The sequence below is a fragment of the Pundamilia nyererei genome, unplaced genomic scaffold (genome assembly GCF_000239375.1).
Source record: "Pundamilia nyererei isolate P.nyererei 1_Seehausen unplaced genomic scaffold, PunNye1.0 scaffold00084, whole genome shotgun sequence".
In the NCBI taxonomy this organism is placed as follows: domain Eukaryota; kingdom Metazoa; phylum Chordata; class Actinopteri; order Cichliformes; family Cichlidae; genus Pundamilia; species Pundamilia nyererei.
Genome location: NW_005187485.1, coordinates 2,523,817 through 2,547,163, shown reverse-complemented (window position 1 = coordinate 2,547,163; position 23,347 = coordinate 2,523,817). Strand labels below are relative to the sequence as shown.

Genomic DNA, 23,347 nt, shown 5'->3' with positions numbered 1-23,347 from the left:
TTGTCGATGTAGAATTTTTTCACATCACCAGCAGTTATGAATCCTTTTCTGCTACTGAAACTCAGGTATATCGAGTCAAAAAGAAATATTTGTTGCTGTTACCGTGTTAGCTTAGTGGGAGCATCATGGTCTGTAAAAAAGTATTTGATTCACTGTGCACCATATGGGTGTAACTACAAAATTGCAGTTGTTGTGGCTGGCCCCTCCCTTAGTGATGGGGTGAGTGATAGGGAGTGCAGTTGTTTGAGAGGCGCTCCGACTGGAGCTGCTACTCCTCCACATCTAAGGGAGCCAGTCCAGGGGGTTTGGGCATCTGACTAGGATGCCTCCTGGGCGCCTTCTGGGTGAGGTGTTCTGGGCATGTCTTACCTGGTCTGGCGAGGGAACTCCTCGATAAGCTGGAGGGAGTGGCTGGGGAGAGCGAGGTCTGAGTTTCTCTGGGTTCGTGACCCAAGATAAGCAGAAGAGGATGGGATGGATGTAAAATGACTACTATGACAGGAAGATTCAGTAGGATGAGTCCTATATTTTGGATATTTATATTTATCTACTATCCACTTCTTAGAGTCCTCTCACATATTTTAAGTGCTTTCTGTTCAGTGCTATGTTCTTCCTCTTCTTTTTTAAGTAAACGTTCTTTGCTTCTCTATGTTTAAGGGATTTAAAGGATTTTTTTAAGTTGAGGTTCTTTGCTTCTCTGGCTTGTAAGGAATTTGGAAATACCACAAGCAACAACATTACATGGTCTGTTTATGTTTTCTACATTATATGTATGATTACCTTTTTGTCTGTGTGGCAGGTGAAGGTGGATCTGGTGGGTCTGGCTCAGGAGTGTTGTCCAGAACTGGACCTGAAGGCGGAGCTGGAGCGCTCCTTCTTGTCTGAGCCGTCCTCTCCGGGTCACACAAAACCTACGAAAGGCTTCCGGCTGGGCAAACACAAGCATGAGACGTTCATTACATCTAGGTACAGCGTCATTGTGATTTCTATATATTTTTATTCGCACAGAATCTAGTTTAAGATCAGTTTCATGGTGTCATCTTGTGTTTGTCTCTGCAGTGGGAAGTCTGACTACGTCGAGCCTGCAAAGAGAGCTCACATCATGGCTGCTCCTCGTGGCCGAGGAGGTCGAGGAGGGTTTGGGCAGAATGTCTCCCGACCGCATGATATCTTCCGCCTGCGCAAACAGAATACTTCCCGTCCTCCCAGCATGCACGTGGATGACTTTGTTGCAGCGGAGTTTAAAGACATTACGACCCCTCTAGGGCTTCTGCCTCCTAAACGACCTCCAAAAAGCGCCCCCAAACCTCCCACCAGAGGGCTGTTCACTGGTAACAGAGGCAGAGCTACTTTCCACAGCCAGACTCGCTTTTTCACTCCACCACAGCCTAAAGGTGTACTGCTGTCAGGTATGTACTATCAGATACGCACGAGTCTCATAGTTGCCAGGACATTGTCATAGTTGCCTCATCATTACATGCAGCACACAGCAGGGAATCCTGGTCATTATCCTGGGAAATACTGTGTTTCGTTTAGCCCTGCACAAACTGCAACTAAAATACATCAATTGTCCAGCAGAGGGTGACAAATCCCCCCCTTTTTTCCCGTTCTGTAGGAAACTACACTCGGAGAGAAGGAGGCCGAGGGTCATCGTGGAGCGGTCAGGTTCCAGCTGTTACTCACAGAGGGACCTACAGTGAACCCCGCGGAGGACAGAGCAACTTCACTCGAGGGCCACTGCCTTCTCGGCAAGCCCCTGCAAGTAAGGACCACACACACAGTTTTACATTTTATACCGCTCTCTTTTTCAGTCTTTTATGTTCTGTTTTATTGCATTTGTTTTACTTTTTTATCGCTTTGACCTGTATTAAAGGTGTTATAGGGGGAAAAAAAAGTTTGATTCACTCGTTCCACACTTCAGGTGCGTATCGGCTGGCTCTTCGGGATCGAGCTCCACGCGGCAGAGGAGGTACTGGCCTGTCGTGGATTAGCGGCGGAGGAGGTGGCGGTGGTGCCGGGGGAGGCGTCGGTGGAGGCGGTGGAGGGGGAAGAGGATCTCAGGGGAGCAAGTTCAGCGGTGGAGGAGGGAGCGGAGGTGGGAGGGGCAGACATGTTCGCTCCTTCACCAGGTAAATCCTCCTGGACAATGACTGCAGCCTCTCACGGCAACAGAAGGGCCAATCAGGATATTATATATGCTGTCTCCATGGAAACGTGGTGGTATGATGTTGTCACAAATAATGTACAGACTGTGTTGATGTTTTCAGTTTTGTTATTATTAGCTGTATTCAGAAAATAAAAGTGATAGCAAAATGAGGCCTTTGTGTGTGTTTTAAGGGAATGTCAAATAAATAAATCGTCTGTGGTTCTCAGATAAAATGTTTAAAAATGCGATCCCTCTTGTGCTGTCTATCACTGTGTTTGCAACGGCTGCAGCTGCTGCATTTTTCCCGTTTTTTTTGTTGTTGGTGGTGATTTTTTTTATTTCTAAGGCTGATCTCATTCGCAAACCCTGAAACTGTTCGAAAAGGAGCACAAAACCAGTGGTATACAGACACGGTTGGTATTATGGGATATTATGGAAACTTGAACTATGTGGTCATGTGGGACTAACATTAATATGTCTTAAATAGGTGGAATATGTGACCGTTAACCCTTAAAAGTCGGAACCATGAAATAATTGCCAGAAAATTCATATTTTTTGAAAATTCAGTTTTTATTGAACGTTCTCTCCCATTGAAAAAATGAATTCAACATTTTTTTTTTTAACTTGTCTACTTTTTACATTTCACAAAAACCCACGCGGAATCGTTATGTGGTTAACCTCAGGTGTAAAAAAAATATACGTTTGGGGATTCCAACTTCTTGAAGCTCACTGACGATACACTTAAAATGACGTCAGGTGGTTCAAAAATGATGGTTTAGTCTGATTTCATGGTCAAATAATAATAATCTTTATTGGGGGTCTGAAGGAAATCCAACACACAAAGACCTGATCTGTAAGCATTAAAAACACAGCGTAGCAAAAACTTCCTTTTGTAACACGTTTTACCCAAACCCTAATTTTGTTGCTAAATAATACAAAAATAAAGATTTCATATATTGCAGCTTTTTCAGATCACTGTCACCTCCCTGCTCTTCTTTTTAATGCAGTCCAAGGTCAGACTCCGGGTCCCACCCTTGCGTCCTACCTCACCCAGCTGTGGTGATGGGGGTGGGCCTGGTGCATGTGAAGCCTGGGCTGAATGCAGTGACAGACTGGAGGCATGTGAAGAAGCCTCTCTCTGTTGATGTCTGGTTGGCTCGGTGTGGAGTTCCCAGCCTGATGTCTGCACCTCTCCCTGATGCTGGTCCCTGGCTGCCTGTTCAGTGGGATTCTGGCTCCTGGTGGGCTGCAGGTCTCTGAGGACCTGTAGCAGTTCTCTCTTCTCCAGCTCTGCCTCTGCCAGCTCTTGCCTCCTCAAACGCTCTGCACCTAGCAGTGCACGCATGTCACACATCACACGGGATAGCTGACCCTGCACAGACAGGATATGACGTGAAGCAATAGAGTAGTTTTACGTGTGATGCCAATTTCAGCCAGGCTTTAGCTCCTGGATAGATGTCCTCGCATTTGACTCTAGAACACTTTGGTATACAGAGGAGTTCACGGTTAACTCAATGATTACAAGGTGTATTCCAGTGAATACAAATCCAGCCCAAATCATCACCCCACCACCACCGTGCTTCTCAGTTGGTGTGACGTGTTTGTTTTGATTGTGTTTGACTTCCAAATATTCACCTCATCTGTCCAGACAACATCGTCCCAGAACTCTTTGTTCAAATGCATCTTTGCAAACTTAAGCTGTGCTGCCATGTTCTTTTTAAAGAGAAGATGCTTTCTCCTGCAACCCTTCCAAACACGCCATACTTAATTGTGCTGTCATGAACTTCAACTTTTAATAAGTTGTAGCATGTAGAGTCTGGAGGTAGTTTGTTTGTTTTTTTTTGTTTTTTTTACAGTTTCTCTCAGCACTGCACAGTCTGACACTGGGATATCCACTCCTGGGAAAACTGGCAACTGTCTTGAGTGTTTTCTGCTTGTAAATAATCTTCCTTGCTGTATAATCAAACAGTTTGGAAATGACCGTATAACCTTTCCCAAATTGTTAATATCATTACTGATGTTAAGCCTCATTGGCATTGTCTTAACACACATCTTAATGCTCCAAAACAGCAAACTGCCTGCTTCTTTAGAGATTGTCATGCCAGTTAAGTGCATTTGATTATCGGCACGTGGCTTCAATTCCCTCTTAAACCCTTTGTATCCAGTAAAACTGTACATACACTGCTTCTGCATTCTGGCTTAGTTTTGTTATGTGATGTGTCATTTAGCTGTGTGGTTCACCTGAGGTTGTATTTATTAATTTTAGAACCTGCTACGAACCAGATTATTTTTTAAATGACCGATAAGTGTACTTTCTTTTTCTTTTCTTTTTTTATTGTGATTTTATGGACTTAAAAAAGATCTGTAAACTGCCACCATTTATGGGCCTGAGAAGGTGTCCTGCGGTGTGAGGAATCGGATATCATTTTCAGGCCTTGCTTATTTCAAAAGGACAGTGAAAAAAACAGTTCTCACTGTTTTTAAAAAATATGGCACCTGAGCAAAAATGTCTGAATGCTAAGATGACATTCACACAGTTCAGACTTCTAAAAGCATTTTGCCTTTAAACTTTCAGCATTTTTTAAATGATTTGCAAAACACTGCATTGTACTTTCATAGTAAATGTATCCCATGGTCACAAATCGGTGCTTTAGTACTATTCATAAAGTAAATCTTCTGTTGCATTTATGTGGTAACAGGACATTTTACCTTGAGCTCCTCCACCTCGTTCTTCAGCTGAGACTCTTTCTGCACCATGTGTCTCCTCTGCGAGTCCAGCCGAGACTCCATCTCTCGTCTCACCTCTTCCACCTTGCACAGCATCTCCACCCTACAGTTGACATTTAATGAGACCAAGTCATGATGGTGGTGTTACCTCTGAGTTCAGGCTTAGAAGAGAGCACAGAAGAGCTTACCTGAGCATCTCCACCTCAGTGCGCAGCTCCGCTACACAGTTATGTTGTGACTGGTCAATGGAGAGCAGCGTGTGGCCGCAACCATTAGGACACTCCCTGCTGCGAAAGCTACATTCTGACAGGTGAGCCTCCAAGCCCCGCCTCTCGACTTGCACGGGACAGCCTAAGAGGGAAAAGTCACAAGGGTGCAAAGGCCTCGCATGGAGCCACCACGTTATCAGTGTATAAGACAGGCTTCTAAAGCATCTCCACAAAGATGAAATTTATTTGCAGGCACGAATTTTTCCATAAAAATCATCTGTGTGTACAAAGAGGAGATAATCTACTAACACCACCAAAAATGTACTTTGTAAACACTTTGTGTATCCAAAGTAGAGTTATTAAATCTACAATGTAGTCACAGATCACTGCAGTCACACAACAGCAGAAATTTCAGGTGATTTTAGTGACTTAAACTGCACACCGCATGCACACACACCGCATGTGATTCAACCTACCACAGTGGTAACATATGTACTCTCCACCTGCCAAACACGGGTCACAGACACATGGTGAGCACAAAAGCGCACACTTGCATGTACATGTCTCAAACAGACCTAAAAATCACTCATTAAAGAATGAATGAAAGCCGACTCTCACACAGTGCTCTCTGTGTGAGGCTTGTGGGAGCTTTCAGTCCTAAAAGTGCACCTGTTCCTGGGGTAGCCAAGACAACAACAGCAGGGCCCACCTGTTGTTCACCCCCACAGACGTGTCACATTACAGTTGTAACATACACATCCATGAGGATTGCAGTTTGACTTTTACTGTCATAAAGACTCATAAAAACACACTGCATGAATAGTGTTTTGTCCGGTGTGATGTTGTCATGTACCTGTGTTAGCGCAGGATATGAAGGCAAATTCACACTCGTCCTCGTGTGAGTGGAGGCTCTCCAGGGAGCAGACCACCTCACACCCCTGTGCTGCATTCACACAGCGGATCTGCAGACGGTTCAGATCATTACGCATGTACCTGCAAATCAAACCAACACAGACAGAAACTCTTAGAGTGAGAAAAGCAGGATACTGTTATAATGCTACTGACTTGCATGAAAACTTATCTGCAAAACTTAAGAGTGCATGATTACGAGGAAGTGAAGCAAGCAGCACAACTGCAGGAGACGGAGACTGACCTGTACAGTGGTTTGAGGCTACCCACATCCAGTGGCAGTCTGTCCTCAGGACAGGAGTGGTGATGGACCAGCCAGGTGCTGATGCAGGAGCTGCAGTAAGCATGTTCACAGGGTGCCTGGAGGGGGCGCTCCAGCACGTCTCGACATACACAGCACAGTAGACCCTCATTCACGTAACCTACAAACCTCTCCAGATCATAGCCCATCCTAATAAAAAAAGAAAAAAAAGTTAAACAGATTAAACAACACACAGGTAAAGCAGGAAGCAGTCTTGTTTCCTCATTTGTTTCTTTTCTTTTTATCTTACCTCAGATGTCAACTTTCACTTCAACCAACTCCTACTTCCTTCTTTCTGCAGGTTTTGACTCCACTCTTTCCTCCACGGGCAACCTGCCGTCCTATCTCTGCCACATCCTCGCTCTTAAGACCATAAAGGTGAGGGTCTCCTCTCCTTTGAAGCCCTCCCCTACCTTTGAGAGTGCGTCTCCGTGGAGAGGTAACCCTGACAACAAGGGTTCAGGACACAGGAAGGCAGCTGTCAGACGGGACCAGATCAGATGAGAGAGACAGGCCGAATTACAATAAAACACTGAACACTGAGTGTAAAGCAGACAAATTCTGCAGCAGTGTTGTTGTCTAGCTATTAAAAACCTGTGTTGCTGTTGTGAAGCATTCAGAGATTACTGCTGTCCTTCAGCTGTTTTTCTCTCTCTTAATGACCCACCCTATCCTAGGTTTCTCCCTCTCTCCCTCTCTCTCTGAATGTGGGATTAAGATGGATTACACTCTCTCCCTCCATGATTGGATTACAGACTCAATATCAGATGGCACAAGAACGCATGATCACAAAAATCAAAGAGCACACCAAATGCCTGGACTCATCATCCTGTTCTCTTTATATCCTCTCAGTAAGACTTACAATCACACAAACAGTAATTCAAAATGACCCCGTACCAAGTAAAGCTCTCTTATGCATACAGTCCTCTGAAAAAGTATTCCCCCCTTCCTGGTTTCTTAGTTTTTTGTATATCTTCACACTTAAATCTTTCAGATCATCAAACTAATTTTAATGTTAGACAAAGATCTTCAGGATGCAAGTGAACCACAGTTAAAGTCATTTTACATCAATCTTGATGATCCTCAAGACAAAAGTTTAATTTTCTGGAAGGGTTGAGTCTAGTTACCTCTGCATAAAACTAACTGCATAAAACTAAACTGCATAAAACACTTCATTAAAAAAGCATCATATCAACAGTTAAACAAGGTGGTGATAGTGTAATGGTCTGGGGCTGCTTTAGGACCTGGATGATTTGCTGTAATTGATGGGACCATAAATTCTACTGTCTACCAGAAAATCCTGAAGGAGAATGTCCAGCCATCCGTTCTTACCCTGAAGCTCAACCTCACTTGAATTATGCAGAAAGGTTTGGAGGTTTGGATAGTTTTTTCCCCCCTTAATAAATGTCCTGTCAGTATTATCATTTAATATCAGTATTAATAATTAATATTATTAAATATCAATATAATTAAGTATTAGCGAAAATAACTTAATACAACTACTATATAAGTATTACTTTCAGGTACCCTCAAATTGAGTAATTTGCGGTAAATTTTGAAGAGTTGACACGTTTGCCTTAGCCTTGCAAAAAACATGTGAGGCGAGTTTACTGTGGTAGCTGTGCTAGTGAAACAAAATATTACGATTAGCAGCTTACTTAAACGGTTATACCAATATTTAGATTTCCCAAATATTCCTCCTTTCACGCTTTCACTGTGATTTAATGAAGGGATGAAGTGAGTAGTAGGTGAGCTCGATTCACAAGTTATCGATCGACCGGTTGCTGAAATTCAAGCGGGATATAAACTACATTGAATGCGACGGCTAAACTGTAGGGACAGAAGAACCAAACGTACCCTTTCGTTTTAACCACGCCCATTTGTATTTGTTCGACCAATCAGATTCTTCAAACTGTTCAGCGGGAGAAACTGAACCGCTGCTAGAGTCACTGAAGAGGAAAGACAAGACGAGTTCTGTTGCAGTTGAGTTAAAGGCTGCGATGTCAGGTGTTTTCGTCTAACTTTTAGCTCGTCGGGGTATGTACAATACGTTGTCACACATTATCTGACTTGATAATAAAGCCTAAATTAGACTTCCAACCGCGTTATTATCATCTTTATGCTAGTGTTAGCTAGCTGGCTGTGTAACAGGTTCATGTTGCTATCTAGAAATTATCGTGATATGCCGATTATTCCAGCATAAGCAGGAATTGAGGACGTGAAAAAGCTAGAAAGCCATCAGAGGGATAGTGACCCCAAGGATTTATGTATGATAAAAAAGGATTGAGTGAGTTATTTTAGTCTCGATATGCACAGTTTACCCAGTGCAGAATTTACATATGCAAATAATCCAAGTTTTCAATTTTTTGCTATTAATAGGGACAAATCATTAGCTAGATGTGTTCATATAATGCTAAAGGACTGTGACATTAAAAGGAATAGTGTTGGAGTTGGATTTGTTTTGAGCTGACGAGATAGTTTTTGCTACATGCCTCACGAAGTTATTAAAGTGAGTACCTTTGAGGAAGATATTTTTGTTTTCTTTTCCCCCCCTGATTTTAAACCACTCAAAGGATATTAAACCGTCTGTAATAAGCGGTAATCATGCAGTAACGCCTTAAGGCAAGTCCAGGTGTTTGTTGGGATTTTGTGTCAACCAAATGTTACTGTATTTGTATTTTATTAATCTGCTTGTAGGATCAAGGTTCTTTATTCATCACATGTATAGTTATACAAGTATAACACACAGTGAAATGTAACCTGACACGCTCCTTGACTTGTGCAAAGGGGGGACATTATATATAATATATACATTAGGTAATGTACAGTAGTAGCATGTATGCAGCAAGCAGGTGAATTCTGTACATTAAGTGAATTAAATAAGAATAGACAATCTGACTATTGTATCGGTTGCTTTTTGTCTTTAGGAAAAAGAAAGATGCGGCGCTCTGGAGCTCCCAGCAAGCTCTTGGGTAATGCAGTGAAAAAGTCTCGATTTGTGCCACCTGGTGCATGTACTTCACTTTCTGTGGCTCAATCCAAGCCTTTGACCCCCAAACTTGGTTCAGGCAATGCACTGGATAAAGTAAATTTTTTTCTCAACATTTTTCCTACAGTATTAAACCCTCAGTATTTATAATTCTAATTTGATTATTTTCCATTATTTTTTTAATCACACTTCCTCATATTAAGAATTCTCTTTTGTCCGTACCTCATTTCGCAGGTCCAGAGAAGCCTTGCAACACCAGGTGCAAGTAAGACAGAGTTTAACGTCCAGCCTGAAGCTGCCCCAGCCTTGTCAAAGGTTCTGGCTCGTGTTCTCAGTGCAACTGAGAGTAAGGAAAATGAGGCTGAGACAAAGCATCAGAACCCTGGATTAGGAGCCTCTGCTGAAGACTATAAACCAGCAGGTAAAAAACAAACAGCCATGTAAAGCCTTGTCTTTTTCTTGCCCCATCTTCTCACTTCTTATGCCCAATTTAATAATCATAGCAGCAATATGAAAACTTACAAATGTCAGTTGATTCCTGGAGGGAGATTCTCATAGTTTCAGCAATGTATGTCAGGGAATGTGCAAAGACAAATATGGGGACAAATACGTTTGCCTCATATGAGAGAGAGAGAGGAAAAAAAGACCACAACAAAGAGTGGAAGGCCAGGAGGGAAAGGAGTCTGATGAATCAGATGGACATAACATTGCTCATGATGACTTTTATATTTCTTTTAATTAAACGTAGTTCTTTTTTTAATCACACCCACAAATAGTGAAGGGTTGATGGTGTGATCACTGAGTTATTGCTACAACTTAGAGGTAGAGTTTCAGATAGGATTCTTCTTGTACCATGATTTAAGTATTCCAGCTGTGCCTCCCACCATTTTTCTTGACCGTGAAGAGTATACCTGCGTGTCTTTGCTTAAAGTTAATCCAGCAAGCATTCCCCTCTCCTTGAGGAGACAAGGAGATGCAACGTTTGAAAATGAGAAAAGCTTCAAGATTTCCACCAGAAAACAAAATCATGGTTCCATTACAAACTGTTATTTAAGATGGATAGCTCCTAAACCAAACAAGACTTCCAATTAGTTTTTAATTAAATGCAGGTGAGATTAAAAGCTAAACCAATTAACCCTGTGTGTTACAATGACAAAGACAGTGCAAGCCTCAGCATGCAGCATACCTGATGCCTCATTGGGTTTAGGTAGTTTAGTCATGAAGATTCTACTGAAACAGCCGTTTCTGTTTCATTAGCTCTCAAGTGACCAAGCTGTGGGCTCTGTTATATTTTATACATTAATATTTCTTAATGGGACTATTTTTGTTTTTGATAATTGTACTTTATTTATGACAAATATTCTAAAATGTCGTTAATTATGGTTTTCAATCGTTTTTAGCCTCAAGGCGTCTGGAGCAATAAATCTATGCAAGATTTCATTTTGCTTTATTGCTAATCTTTTTTTTTGCACATTTGTCACACTTACATGTTTGACATCATCAAATACATATTATAATATTAGAAAAAGACAACCCAAGAACTGCGATCAAGTGTTTGCGATAAGTAGCAATGAGTCTTTAACATCACTATGGAGGAATTTTGGCCCACTCTTCTTTGCAGAATTACTTTAGTTCAGCCACATTGGAGGGTTTTCCAGCATGAGTGGCTTGTTTAAGGTCATGTCAAAGCCTCTCAAACACATTTAAATCCAGACTTTGACTAGGACACTCCAAAACCGTCTTCTTCTTCTTCTTCTTCTTTTTTCTTTTCTTTTTTAAGCCATTTTGAGTTGGTGTGTTTTGGATCAATTTCCTGCTGCAGAACCTGAGCTTAAGCTTCAGGACTCAAAAGGATGGCCGGACATTCTCCTTCAGGATTTTCTGATAAAGAGCAGAATTCATGGTTCAATTGCAGCAAATTGTCCACGTCCACGTAGACATCAGAGTACTGTACGACCACTTTTGACTGTTCGTACGATGCTCTTTTTATGTAATGCTGTGTTACGTCAGATGTAACGGGATTCAAACCTTCCAGAAGGCTCAACTTTTGTGTTGTCAGTCCAGAGAATATTTTCCCAAAAGTCTCAAGGATCATCAAGATGTTTTTCTTTGGCAAATGTGAGACGAGCCTTTGTGATCTCTCTGGTCAGCAGTACTTTTCTCCTTGAACTCTCCTATGGATGCCTTCTCTTTGTTATTGTTGAATCATAAACTCTGACCTTAACTGAGGTGAGTGAGGCCTGCAATTCTTTAGATGCCGTTCTGGGTTCTTTCGTGACCTGCTGGATGACTCGTCGATGCACTCTTTGAGTAATTTTGGTAGACCAGTCATTCCTGGGAAGGTTCACCGCTGTTCAGTTTTCTTCATTTGTGGCTGTCAGTGTGGTTCACTGGAGACCCAAAGCCAAAGCCTGACTGACAGTTGTGAGTCAGTGACTTTGTTTCTCAGCTGTTTCTTTAGATCGTGGCATGATGTGTTGCCTTATCTTTGAACCTACTTCACTTTGTCAGACTGGTTTTAGTAACTCAGCAGGTCTGGCATTAATCAGACTCGGGTGTAGACAGAGAAACGGAACTTAACTTTCTAAAAATTGTGGTTAATCAATTAATTTATGATTTTTCAAAGGTGGCAGTTAATTTTTCATGTAGGCTCGGATAACTTTCCCCCCTTAATACATTATAATTTAAAAATTACTTTTTGAATTTACTCAGGTTATTTTTGTCTAATATTTAAATTTGTTTGATGATCTGAAACATGTAAATGTGACAAATATGCAAAAGATGAGGAAGGGGGACAGACGTTGTCACACTGCTGGCAATTTTTTTTTTTGCCTCAGGGAAAAAGCATCATGTATATTAATGTGTACATACAGAACAATACTGATTCTGTTGTCTTTTTAAAAGAAAGACAGAGATGATACAAACACTGTCACCTTGAACACAAAGCTCTGCTGTATATTTACTTGAGCCACACCATCTACTTTGCATTCACAGCCACCTGCAGTCCATATCAGTACAAAAGAAGAAATATTAAATAGTAAATAAACAACACAAAAATGTGCAGTGACTAGAACACAAACCGGAAAATCCTCCAGGATTTCTATAAACAACATAATTATAATAATATACAAGATAATATATCGTGTTTCTAAATCCTTTAAACCCTGAACCATAAAATAACTTTCCAACTTTTTGAAAATGTAGCGTACAATGACTCTTCTGACAAAAAAAATATTAATTTGATATATGAGATTAAATTTGTATCATATTTGCAACATCGGGCATTTTGCTTTTTATTTTTTGTAATTTATTCCTTAAAAATGTGTCGTGCAATCTATTTTGGGGTTTTTTGGGCTACATTTGTATAATCGGTTAATCGATACACAGCATTAAAGGCAGGGACGTTACTAATTACAAATATTTGGCTTGAGGTTGTCGGTCCTAAATGGATCATTCAGGACCTGAAGCTTTTTCATGTTTGCTGTGTAAAATAAGGTACGGCTGGCCCCAAAAGAGAGTTTACAGCTACTGGCCTGTCCATGTAATTTATAACACTGCTATTACATGGTCATCATCATCATCGTCATCACCACCACATTAGCGATTATTCCTCATAATGTGCCCTACACGTACCAACCACTGCTGTTTAAATTCGCTGTTATATTGCAAAGTCTAACTCGAGCAAACCCCGCGCAGAGGCTGCAAGCAGACACTATAATGAGATATAACGTTTATATAAATAGCATTCCGCTCTGTCTAATAATAACACGCACACAGGATAGATGTTAAACCGGGCGGGCGAAGGCTGAGTGACAGCAGGTCCAGCATTATGCAAATTAGCGGCCAGATTCGGACTGTGCTCGGGATCAGCGTCTCCTTCTCCTCCCCTTCCTCCTGTCGGAGCAGCCAGTGCTTCTGTTTTACTTCCTGAGACCGCGCGGCGCGAGCACGCTTTCCTGGAGCTGTTTTTGCACGCGCCCCACACACGTATTTAATCAACGGAGTCGCCGCGTGCGCTGCGGAGCTGGCGTTCCCCGTCTGCATTCGTTCTACACTGAAGCACGGCCAGAAGCGCGGGTTCCACGGACATGCGCAGCGCGCTCACAGACCCCTCCCCCCCCGGTTCAGTTAGTTAAGCCGGCGCTGATTCAAAGCATCACTCACTTTAGGACGTTAGACATGTGACACTTTAACACCTTACAGTGTGCTGTTTGCAAACTGTTGTGGCACATGTGCAGAGGGCAGTGTCCCTCTGCAGCACTCCCTTTGTCACACTGTAGAGCCGGTGTATCTCTGCTGTGCTCTGTGCTGTGCTCGGTTTGGGGTTTAGAGAGACCGAGCTGTAAGTAGGTCGGGCTGGGCTTAAGCGGCTTAGCTACGTCAGCCTAAGCTGGGAGGAATTCATCCAAAGCCCTCCGCGGTAGGCGGGGGCCTAAACGAGGCTGGCCTAGTTAAGCCTGATTCTTATTGTGTGCAGCACAGCCTGTTTTTGTTGTGCAACGTAGCTGAGAGGGAGTCCAGGAGTAGTGTGAGAATCCATGCACTTGTTAGACATAGCCTATGTTTGATTTGGAGAGGAAGAAGACGAAGGGGGGAAATGTGACATGTCTCTGAGTTAGACCAGTGTTGGTGTGTCACCGTGGACCAGGAGAAGAGAGCGGCGGGGACTGAAAAAAAGACAGGTGGGAAGAGAGAGGAGCCCACACCACTGAGTGTGGTTACTAAAGGGTGACAGCCATAGGCCAGACTTGGTCTGCGTGAGCCCAGTATGCTAGAAGATGGCATCCAGCTCTGTGTTTTTGTCCAGTATGGTGGGTAAAGCCCGCTCCTCCAACTTCACCCTCTCTGAGAAGCTGGACCTGTTGAAGCTGGTCCGGCCTCACATCCGAATCCTGGAGGAGCACACTAACAAGCACGCGGTCATCGTGGACAAGAACAAGTGCTGGGACACTGTTGCTGAACAGTACAATGCCCTGGGAGGAGACAGACCCCATCGCACAGCTCAGGGCCTCCGGACCCTCTACAAGAGACTGAAGGAGTCAGCCAAGCAGGAAGTGATGCAGAGGAGACACGCCCAGCCAGAGTACAGAGCAAGCATCTCCGAGCCAACCAGGAGAATTATGGAGATGATCCCTCACCTGTTTCACCACGTGCCCATCCACGAAAAGGACCAGGCGCTGCGCAGGTACGGTTGCACTTATGAGAACACATACACACACACAAAGATAAAGGATAACACAAGTCACATGAGAGTTTTGGACATACCGAGGGAGAGGAGGGGCTGCCGTTCATGCTCCCAAACCCAATCAGATTACTCACTGAACACTGTCAGGCTCAAGAGGACATACTGCATGACCTGCCATCATTTACTGGCGGCTCATCAGTACATTTGGAAAATACATAGGTCTGGTTTTCACATTGATAATTCTATCAGAAACTTGGCTCCAAAACAATTATTTATCTTGTGTTCTCAGCACTACAAAAAGTAAGATGCTGCTAAATATCCTCATGCTGGATTAAGAGAGTACGCAGAGGAGAAAAATACACTGAATAATTCAGATTAAAAGGCAGTCATCACAGTTAGAAATCCTAGTGATGAATAAGAGTGGGATCAAAAACGCTTCACACGTGTGAGGTTGTAACCACCAAGACTTGTTGCCAAATCCTTTAATTTCCTTTCACTCCCTTTAATGTTCCCTGATCATTCACCTAATTCTTTGATTGATTTACCCACCTGCAGAGGTTTCAACACACTTCACATAAACAAGATATAGTAAATGCTGCTTAAGCACTCCAGGCTCACTTATTTATTTATTTTTTTAATCCTGTTTTTCCCATTTGTAGATTAATATACAGCAAGCACAACTCTCCTATCGAACATCCTGGCAGCAGCTCATCTCTGGCTGGACTTCAGGATTACTCTGCATCTGTCCCAAGTATCCCTCATGAGGTGGTCCAGCTGGACGCTGAACAGGATGTAAAGCCACCGCCAGACCTTCCCATCCTCCCAGCGCACACAGGGCCACGGCTGGAAGGAGGCCAGGAGCGAGAGGGAGAGCAGGACTTGGGCAGCATCCATGATTATGAAGCGTCGTTATCTCCAGCTCCTTCCTCTGTTAACATCCCTCTCTCCACCTCGCCGCTGCCCTTACGCCATGAGCTCTACCCCAACGACATCTACCCTCACCACGAGCCGGACAGGTTTCGGCCTCTGCAACTGGCCAAAGAGGAGCACGAGCTGGTGCTGGCCAATCACAGGAAGGTGGCCCTGTACCTGGAGGAGAAGAGAGAGGGGCTGAAGAGGAAGCAGGAACTGGAGGAGGAACTGCTGCGAGCCAAGATCAAAGTGGAGAAACTGAAGGCAACCCGACTGAGACACGGACTGCCCATTTCTCTATAACAAGTATCAACATGCACTTCTGTGGTCACTGTGAGAAAGGGAGGGGCTCTGAGTAGTACAGTTTTTAAAAAAAAGAAAAAGGAAAAAAAGTGCTTTGGAGCAGTCACCAATTTTGTTTTATTTTGGTTGTGTGAGATCAGTTTCAGGACTTGACTTTCTTTTGGAAACATAGTGCCTCGTATACACACAGATAACCTGTTTACGTCCTGCAGGATAATTAGGATAATAACGCCTGCTGCCATCCGTCTTTGTGCTTGTCTGTGTTAAAAATGCATCATCGTGTCCATGAGTACCAAAAGTGGGGACAAACATCTATGTAATAAAACAAAGCGCACATCAGTAACACTGTGACAGGCCAATATGTATAAAAGTCCAAATTTTGGAAGGGAATATTTGTAGTATTGACTGATAATGTACCTCAGTGGTGCTCTTCCTGCCTACACCTACCACCAGTCTCTAATTACAGGAGTGCCAGCAAGGCATTAATGATCTTTATTGTCTAAGATTGTTGGAAAAATATGAATGTAAGAGTTAAAGCATTTGATGTCAGTGTGAGCGACGTGTTGTTATCTCTGTGTAAAGAACATTTCCACCCATTCTGGCATCTGTAGAAATCCACTTTCCACTAGAGGTTTTGGTTATCAAAACAATTTTTATAGCCGCTTTTATTCATTCTGTAGACTTCGTACAAAAACCATTCATGTCGCCACAAGAAAGCACTCCAGTAGCAAATTTTAGAGATACCAGGACTGAAGCACAAGGTAAACTTTTGAAGGCCTTAATCTGTTATTGGGATAACAAAAATGTTCGAGTGAGTAATTCTCGCTGGTTGCTGAACTGTTGACCGGCTGCGCAAACAAAAGAAGGGAGGGGCCCTGATGGTTTTTGGCGTTACTGCTATTTATTGTGAGTTCAACATTGATTGTATTGTACTGTTGTTATACAAGTGTTGCCCATTTCTCTTACTGTTTGTCTATGCGTTCACGTGTTTGTATTAAAAAGAAGATCCATTTTCCTCTGGTCCTCTGTTTATTTCCAAGTCACGTGTTCCACTTTTATAGGAAATCATCTTTAATCCGTCTTGTAGAAGCTGATGAAAGATCATAAGGTGACCGCATCTGCTGACATTTTCATTGTTTCACGGTGCTAACTGTTTGAGCCTTGTACATGTTGTATTTTGTTTCCATGATAGGTGGAGCCAACAATGGCGTGTAGAAGCCTTTATGCTGAAAAGCTTGATGCGACAGTGACCTCTGCTGGTCAATTTCCTGTGTACATCTGGTGGATCTGACTTTGTTTTATGTCTTTGTGTTACAGGAGTGAATGATGGCCCTCCTGGGTCTCCCCAAACCCCTCAGCCTCCTGCAGGCTCAGACTCTGGCTGCAGTCAGGATGGGGCGCGTTACTTCAGTGTGGTGTGGTGTAAGGCCAGCAAGAAGAAACATAAGCGCTGGGAGGGAGACGCAGTGCTGGTGACAAGAGGACGCACAGTCACTCTTAAAGATATGGAGGGGAAGGATATCGGAAAGGGTAAGACGGACACCAACATCAAATTTTAATTCGTCACCTGTATAGTTGTTGCTTGTATTTAAAATGACAACTGCCCAATTTTAATATAATACTATATACAAAAAGCCTTGAGATAGCCTGCATTTCTTTATATTTGGCTTCCAAGAAGCTAGACTTGTAGTTCTCCAGGCTTTCTCAAGGACTTTCAAAGTTTTTCTTTGAACATCAGCTACTTTTTCACTCATTTTCAGTGCAGTCTTGTAAATGCAGATCTATGAATCATTCAAGCAATAAAAAGGCACCTAATTCGAAGGATGAGCCAGTGTTACATAACAAACAACTTGGCAAAGACAAGTACTTTATCATTAGCAGCTTGTCAGAAAAATACATAATTTCTTTACATTTCTTTTGTCTAATCTAACAATAATATCAAAGGTGACAGAGTGTGAAAGGCATAAAATGTGATTTTTGCACCAAAAAACTCCATTTACACATTTCAGTAAATTGCTGAACCTATTTATTTCACATTTTCCTTGCAAAAGATAAAGAAATTAAGACTGACTTAAGACTCAATGAAAGCAAAGTAATCAGTACTGTAATTAAAATTATTTACCTGACATTTATTTACTCAAGATCACATATAAAAATAATAGGAAAATACCCAGGCTTCTGTCAAGTAAGGTATTATTGCCTCTTTGCCTTAGTTGTGCATAGTCAGCCCCAGAGGCCTGTTTTTGGATCATGAAACACTGGAAAATAGTTAAATACTCAAATCTTAAATAAAATTCTACAAGCATACTTTTTACACTTAACTGAAGCTTACTGCATTAAACATTAAAATATGCTAAAGGGCTAAGTAGGTCAATACTAGTTGATTTCTCCTACTACACGTGATCCTGACAAGTGTGCATATCTGAACTGTAGGTAGTGGCTACAAGGTGTCGGAGCTGGCCTCGCTTTCCGAGGGAGAGACTCTCATGATTGGTGGGAAAGAGGTGGAGGTGATGGGAGTCATTTCTGCTGAGGACTTTGCCAAGGGGCGCTGTTTTCAGGAGGTCCAAACAGAGCGAGTGGAGTTAAACACAAAGTCTGCTCCACCACCCTCCTGCCGCTTGGCATTCAAACCTTTTTGCCCTCCAACAATGGTGGGCGGAGCGGGCCACAGAGAAACAAAACCAGAGGAGGAACAAAATCGCAGACCTCGCCATGACCCCCTCGCTCCAGGTGTGTGGATAAAGTTGGAGTTTGATGATGCATTAAGTTATTACCTACATAAATTGGCAAAAAATATATTTATATTGTATTTTAATAATATTATTTCATATCGTTTTAGGTGCACTGGTGATGCCTCGCCCTTCCGCCAACCACCAGTGGTTAAATAACAAGTCAGGGCTTCCTATGGTCGATGTTGTGCTTGACCCACACCTGACCACACACCTGCGACCGCACCAGAGGGATGGCCTGCTCTTCCTCTACGAGTGTGTCATGGGCATGAGGTGACAGTGCTGTTTGGCTATCATGAAATGCTGTGCAAAAAACCTCTTAATCAATCTGTTGTAGCGCCACACAAAAAACAAAACAAAACGGAGCCACTGGTTTGATGTTGTGCTTATGTTTCTGTGCTTCAGAGCTGCAGGTTGCTACGGTGCGATCCTGGCCGACGAAATGGGTCTGGGAAAGACTCTCCAGAGCGTGGCGCTGTCTTGGATGTTGCTGAAGCAGGGACCTTATGGTGGGAGGCCAGTTGCTAAGCGTGTGCTTGTGGTTACACCTGGCAGCCTGGTACAGAACTGGGCCGCAGAATTCAACAAGTGGCTGGGCCGTGAGAGGATCAGTGTTTTCACTGTGGATCAGGTTATTCTGTTTTATAATCACAAGTCCTTGGTTCAGTTAATCATGAAACAACATGATTTTATTTGGAAAGTGAATGTGAACTCACTGCTTTAGTGCATATGTATATATCCTGTTATCCATTCTGTATTAAAGTGCATACAGCAACAAGTCACACTGCTTAAAACTCAGAAGGAACCCACATGCTCTTAGGTACATGTCTGTGGTTTAAAAAAAATCCATCCATTTTATTATAAGCTTTCTATTTTATTCTATTGCAATAATTCTTCTCTCTTATTCAATGACTTAATTATGTTACTACATTTTTATTGCCGGCTTTTCTTGATTTAATATCTTTTTTGTAAATAATTAAAATGAGAACAAGTATCTGAATGAATCATCTACTTTAATCTGGAGTTTATTAAGTAATTCCATTTTTTTCTTCATTGAAATGTATTTAGGACCACAGGATAGAGCAGTTCGTTTTGTCCCCACTGCACACCGTTCTTGTGATAAGCTATGAAATGCTGCTGCGCTGCCTGGAGCAGGTATGTTCTCCCGATGTCTCATAGCGTGCTTTTTCCAACGAAGCTGTTTGATCTTTGTACTCTTATCTTGTAATTTCCTTCTGTTTTCAGGTCCAGAAAGTTGATTTTGGTCTTATAATCTGTGATGAGGGTCACAGATTAAAGAATAGCAACATCAAAACATCATCAGCCCTCAGCAGCCTCAAGTGTAATCGCAGAGTCATACTTACAGGTAAAAGCGATAAGGGAGTTTCTGAAGGGAGTTTCTGAATGGCAGCTACAACTGCTTGCAGATGTTTTATAACAGACTGTTTTTTGTGCTTTTGAAGGCACTCCAGTTCAAAACGACCTGCAGGAGTTCTACGCCATCATTGAGTTTGTGAACCCTGGGATTCTGGGCTCATCGACTGCTTATAGAAAAGTATACGAGGAACCAATCCTGCGCTCCAGACAGCCCTCATGCACAGAGGTAATCCCATCTCCTTTCTCTTTCCTGTGCAGTTGTTATAAAAATGTTATCTGGTGTTAAACCTGATCTTACATCTTCCACTGCCAACAGGAAGAGAGAGTTTTGGGAGAGGAGCGAGCGGCCGAGCTCTCTCGTCTGACTGGCATGTTCATCTTGAGGCGGACGCAGGAAATCATCAACCGCTACCTGCCTCCTCGCCTCGACTGGACGTTGTTTTGTGAGCCGTCCCCTCTGCAACGAGAGCTGTACAAGCACCTCCTCTGCCACAGAGTCTTCAGGGCCTGCCTTCAGGGCTCCACTCAAACCCACACACATCTGGCTTGCATCACCGCACTGAAAAAGCTCTGTAATCACCCCGGACTGCTCCACGTCACTGTTAAGGTTAATTTTTTTATGAGCTGGCTGGGGGGACAGAAACCTGTGATCATAGTGGAAACTGTAAATATATAATCGTGAATCCCAGTCCTAACCATGAACATGGGTTGTTCTGTTGGTAGGAGAGGACAGATGCTGGCTCTATGGAGAGTTCATTATATGAGGGGCTGGCAGATCTCTTCCCAGAATCCTATTCTTCAGGAGGATTCACCATGGCTGACTCTGGAAAACTGCTGGTTCTTACGGACCTGCTTGCCGCCATTAGACAGCTGAGCTCTTCAGACAGGTGTGTTTTTGTGTGACGCTAAGACGCTATTGATTGTTTGGATCATCTGGATTTTTTTTTTTTACTTTATTTATCAAGCATCACATTTGATAGTAGGTGTGCTCCTGCAGGGTGGTCGTAGTGTCAAACTACACTCGGACGCTAGACTTGCTCCAGGACCTGTGTGTACACATGGGCTACACCTTCTGTCGGCTGGACGGACATACCCCCACGAACCAGAGGCAGCGACTGGTCGACAGTTTCAACAGTCCCTATTCTCAGAACTTCCTGTTTCTGCTGAGCTCTAAAGCAGGTGGGGTTGGGCTTAATCTCATTGGCGCTTCCCACCTGGTGCTATACGACATCGACTGGAACCCTGCCAACGACATTCAGGTAAAATACAAACAGTAATAGTCTGAAAAGGTAGAAAAACTCAAATGTTGGGGTTGTTTGAAGTCTAAAAGTGCCTTTGGTTTTATTGGTATCCATCGTGAGCTGTATGTAAAAGATGGACACGGTAACCATGACACGGAAATATTAAAAAACAACAGAAGTGGGGGAAAAAAACCCACGATGAAAATAAAAAAGAACACGATGGAAATGACAGGAACCAAAACATGTGAAGGATTTCACTAAGACACACTTAAAAGAAACTGAAAATTATCAGTGTTGTTATCAGGGAGAAAAAGATCAAATGGGTATTAAAAAAATAGGCATTTCTAATATGGAAATCTGTGAGAACTGATTTCCTTTGACACACTTTGGCCCAATATTTATGGCCCGGAGGTCGTTGCTTAGGGCAGATGAATTGAATCGAACAAGTGTGAAGCTGCCCTTGTGTACGAGTACATGCAAATCCAGCAGAGGGCACTGAATACGTGTGTGTTATCCTCCCCCCTCTTCTCTGTCCAGGCCATGGCTCGGGTGTGGAGAGATGGACAGAAGAAGACTGTGCACATCTACCGTCTTCTCACTGCAGGCAAGAACGCGTAAATACAAATTCCGAACAAACAAAAAAAAGTGCACCATATCAACAGTGTTTTAAAGTTTTGTTTCTTTCTCTCAGGCACCATTGAGGAGCGTATATTTCAGCGACAGGTGTCCAAACAGGGACTCTCTGGAACCGTGGTTGACATGGGGAAAGGGGCAGAGCACACGAGTTTCTCCACCAGTGACCTGCGAAATCTTTTCAGCCTGACGGAGACACCCTGCCTGACTCATGACCTGCTGAACTGTGGCTGCGGCATGGATGGCACACTCAGCGGTAGGCTCACATACACGCCACACATGCTGACACCAGAGCACGAAAAGACTGAAAATCATGCCTCCTCACATCTTTGCGGTCTTCATTTTCAGCTATCACAGAGGAGGAGGAGCTGGTTTCCGAACGGCCCTGCCAGCTCGGTCGTCAAGGTGACCGTAAGGGGGCGACACAGAAGCATCTCAGCATGTCCGAGCTCATGCAGTGGAGACATTTCTCCGGTGACACACACTCCTTCTCTGACCCCTACCTCGATCACGCGCGAAACAACATCACTTTCGCCTTCCAGACCACCATCTCTCACGCAACCCAGTAAACAACCAACTCGCGTGACGCACACTCGCATAGCTTTCTGCACAAACCTCTTCAGGTCCTCTGGACTTTGTCAGCCTCGATTTGACGTATGAATAACGCTCCACCACTGCTGCACGTTACGCTATTTCCAGTAGTTTTAAAACCGCTTTGCTCATGAGATTCTGTATTGCCCTAAAATATTCACCTTTTGTTTATTTATGCAAAATAATTCACTGTAAAATTCTATAACATGAGCATAAATGATTAAGAAATGTTTAACATTTGTCAGCGTTTGAAAAGTTCTTGCTGGTGGAAGAGGCGCATATAAAATACAGATTTATATCATGGGTACGGCCATTCAACAGACATTTCTATCCAAAGGAATATTTATTATGTCATTGGTAGGATTTATGTTTCTGTGGGGTGCCCAGTGAATGGAGAGAATGTATTTACATTCAAAAGAATTTGTTTACAGCAGTTTGCTTAGTGAGAATGAGCCCCCACCCACCCACCCATCCCAATGGGAAAGGCAAAGCATCTCTGGCCTCCACTGTCGTGCTTTAATGTCAGAATTTGTTATGCAATGACCACACACGTTACTGTGGAGCGAGCAAATCTGCTGGGCTGTCGATGTGGGCCATACTGCAGTCTGTTCAGTCTATTATTTTGGATGACACTGGTCTGTTCATGCTCTTCAACACAAAGCTGCCGCGTGGGAGTTACAGCATGTAGTTTCTGTGTGTGTGTGTGAGTGTGCACACCCAGAATTCACATATGATTTGAGTCTCGGTCTGTCAGATTGACTGTGCTCCAGTATACAATGCATTTCCATGAAGTGCAATTATCATTTATTTGAGGATCACCACTGTGCGTGATTGTTAAGCAACTTTGTTGTATAATAAATGGGTCTCTGGGATGATAACTTTTTTGTATGCATATGACAGTTGGACGATTACGCACACACCTGCTGTTATTCTGTGGACACAATGGGAATTGAAACACAACACTTCCTGTGCCAGGATTCGGCCTCACATGAACGTTGCATGTTGTGCAATATATTAAATATGTCATTTTGCTATCAAATGTAGGCCCTCCGGAAGCTCATCAGTTTAGGATGTAGAAATCACAAATAGAAG

General features: G+C 43.0%; 4 protein-coding genes across 7 annotated transcripts in view; 3 read left to right on the top strand and 1 right to left on the bottom strand.

Moving 5' to 3' along the window:
- The window catches only part of virma (vir like m6A methyltransferase associated), a 15,508-nt gene extending 13,202 nt beyond the window's left edge, over positions 1-2,306 (top strand). For 3 of the 4 annotated variants that reach the window (XM_013912253.1, XM_013912252.1, XM_013912250.1), the window contains 4 exons: positions 800-966; positions 1,060-1,409; positions 1,616-1,762; positions 1,874-2,306. In XM_013912253.1, the coding sequence (XP_013767707.1) occupies positions 800-966; positions 1,060-1,409; positions 1,616-1,762; positions 1,874-2,133 (924 nt within the window). In that variant the 3' untranslated portion in view covers positions 2,134-2,306. The remainder of the gene's footprint in view (positions 1-799; positions 967-1,059; positions 1,410-1,615; positions 1,763-1,873) is intronic. The other variant, XM_013912251.1, reaches the window with a different exon arrangement.
- Positions 2,307-2,775: 469 nt separating this feature from the next.
- On the bottom strand, positions 2,776-6,941 carry rnf41l (ring finger protein 41, like). Its single transcript, XM_005738581.1, has 7 exons — positions 6,887-6,941; positions 6,543-6,770; positions 6,236-6,442; positions 5,936-6,075; positions 5,062-5,224; positions 4,856-4,976; positions 2,776-3,518 (listed from the first exon to the last, which is right to left on the bottom strand). Exons 3-7 carry the CDS (start codon positions 6,439-6,441, stop codon positions 3,114-3,116), a joined length of 1,035 nt encoding a protein of 344 aa, XP_005738638.1. The 5' UTR covers position 6,442; positions 6,543-6,770; positions 6,887-6,941; the 3' UTR covers positions 2,776-3,113.
- A 1,279-nt stretch (positions 6,942-8,220) lies between these two features.
- rad54b (RAD54 homolog B) lies at positions 8,221-22,647 on the top strand. The gene is made up of 16 exons (XM_005738579.1): positions 8,221-8,329; positions 9,220-9,377; positions 9,516-9,702; positions 16,999-17,211; positions 18,115-18,414; positions 18,524-18,686; positions 18,819-19,044; positions 19,482-19,568; positions 19,659-19,779; positions 19,877-20,016; positions 20,107-20,397; positions 20,514-20,677; positions 20,788-21,049; positions 21,569-21,635; positions 21,723-21,920; positions 22,013-22,647. Exons 2-16 carry the CDS (start codon positions 9,231-9,233, stop codon positions 22,231-22,233), a joined length of 2,787 nt encoding a protein of 928 aa, XP_005738636.1. The 5' UTR covers positions 8,221-8,329; positions 9,220-9,230; the 3' UTR covers positions 22,234-22,647.
- LOC102199390 (fibrinogen silencer-binding protein) lies at positions 13,444-16,808 on the top strand. Its single transcript, XM_005738578.1, has 2 exons — positions 13,444-14,466; positions 15,126-16,808. Exons 1-2 carry the CDS (start codon positions 14,060-14,062, stop codon positions 15,679-15,681), a joined length of 963 nt encoding a protein of 320 aa, XP_005738635.1. The 5' UTR covers positions 13,444-14,059; the 3' UTR covers positions 15,682-16,808.
- Positions 22,648-23,347: the final 700 nt, after the last annotated feature.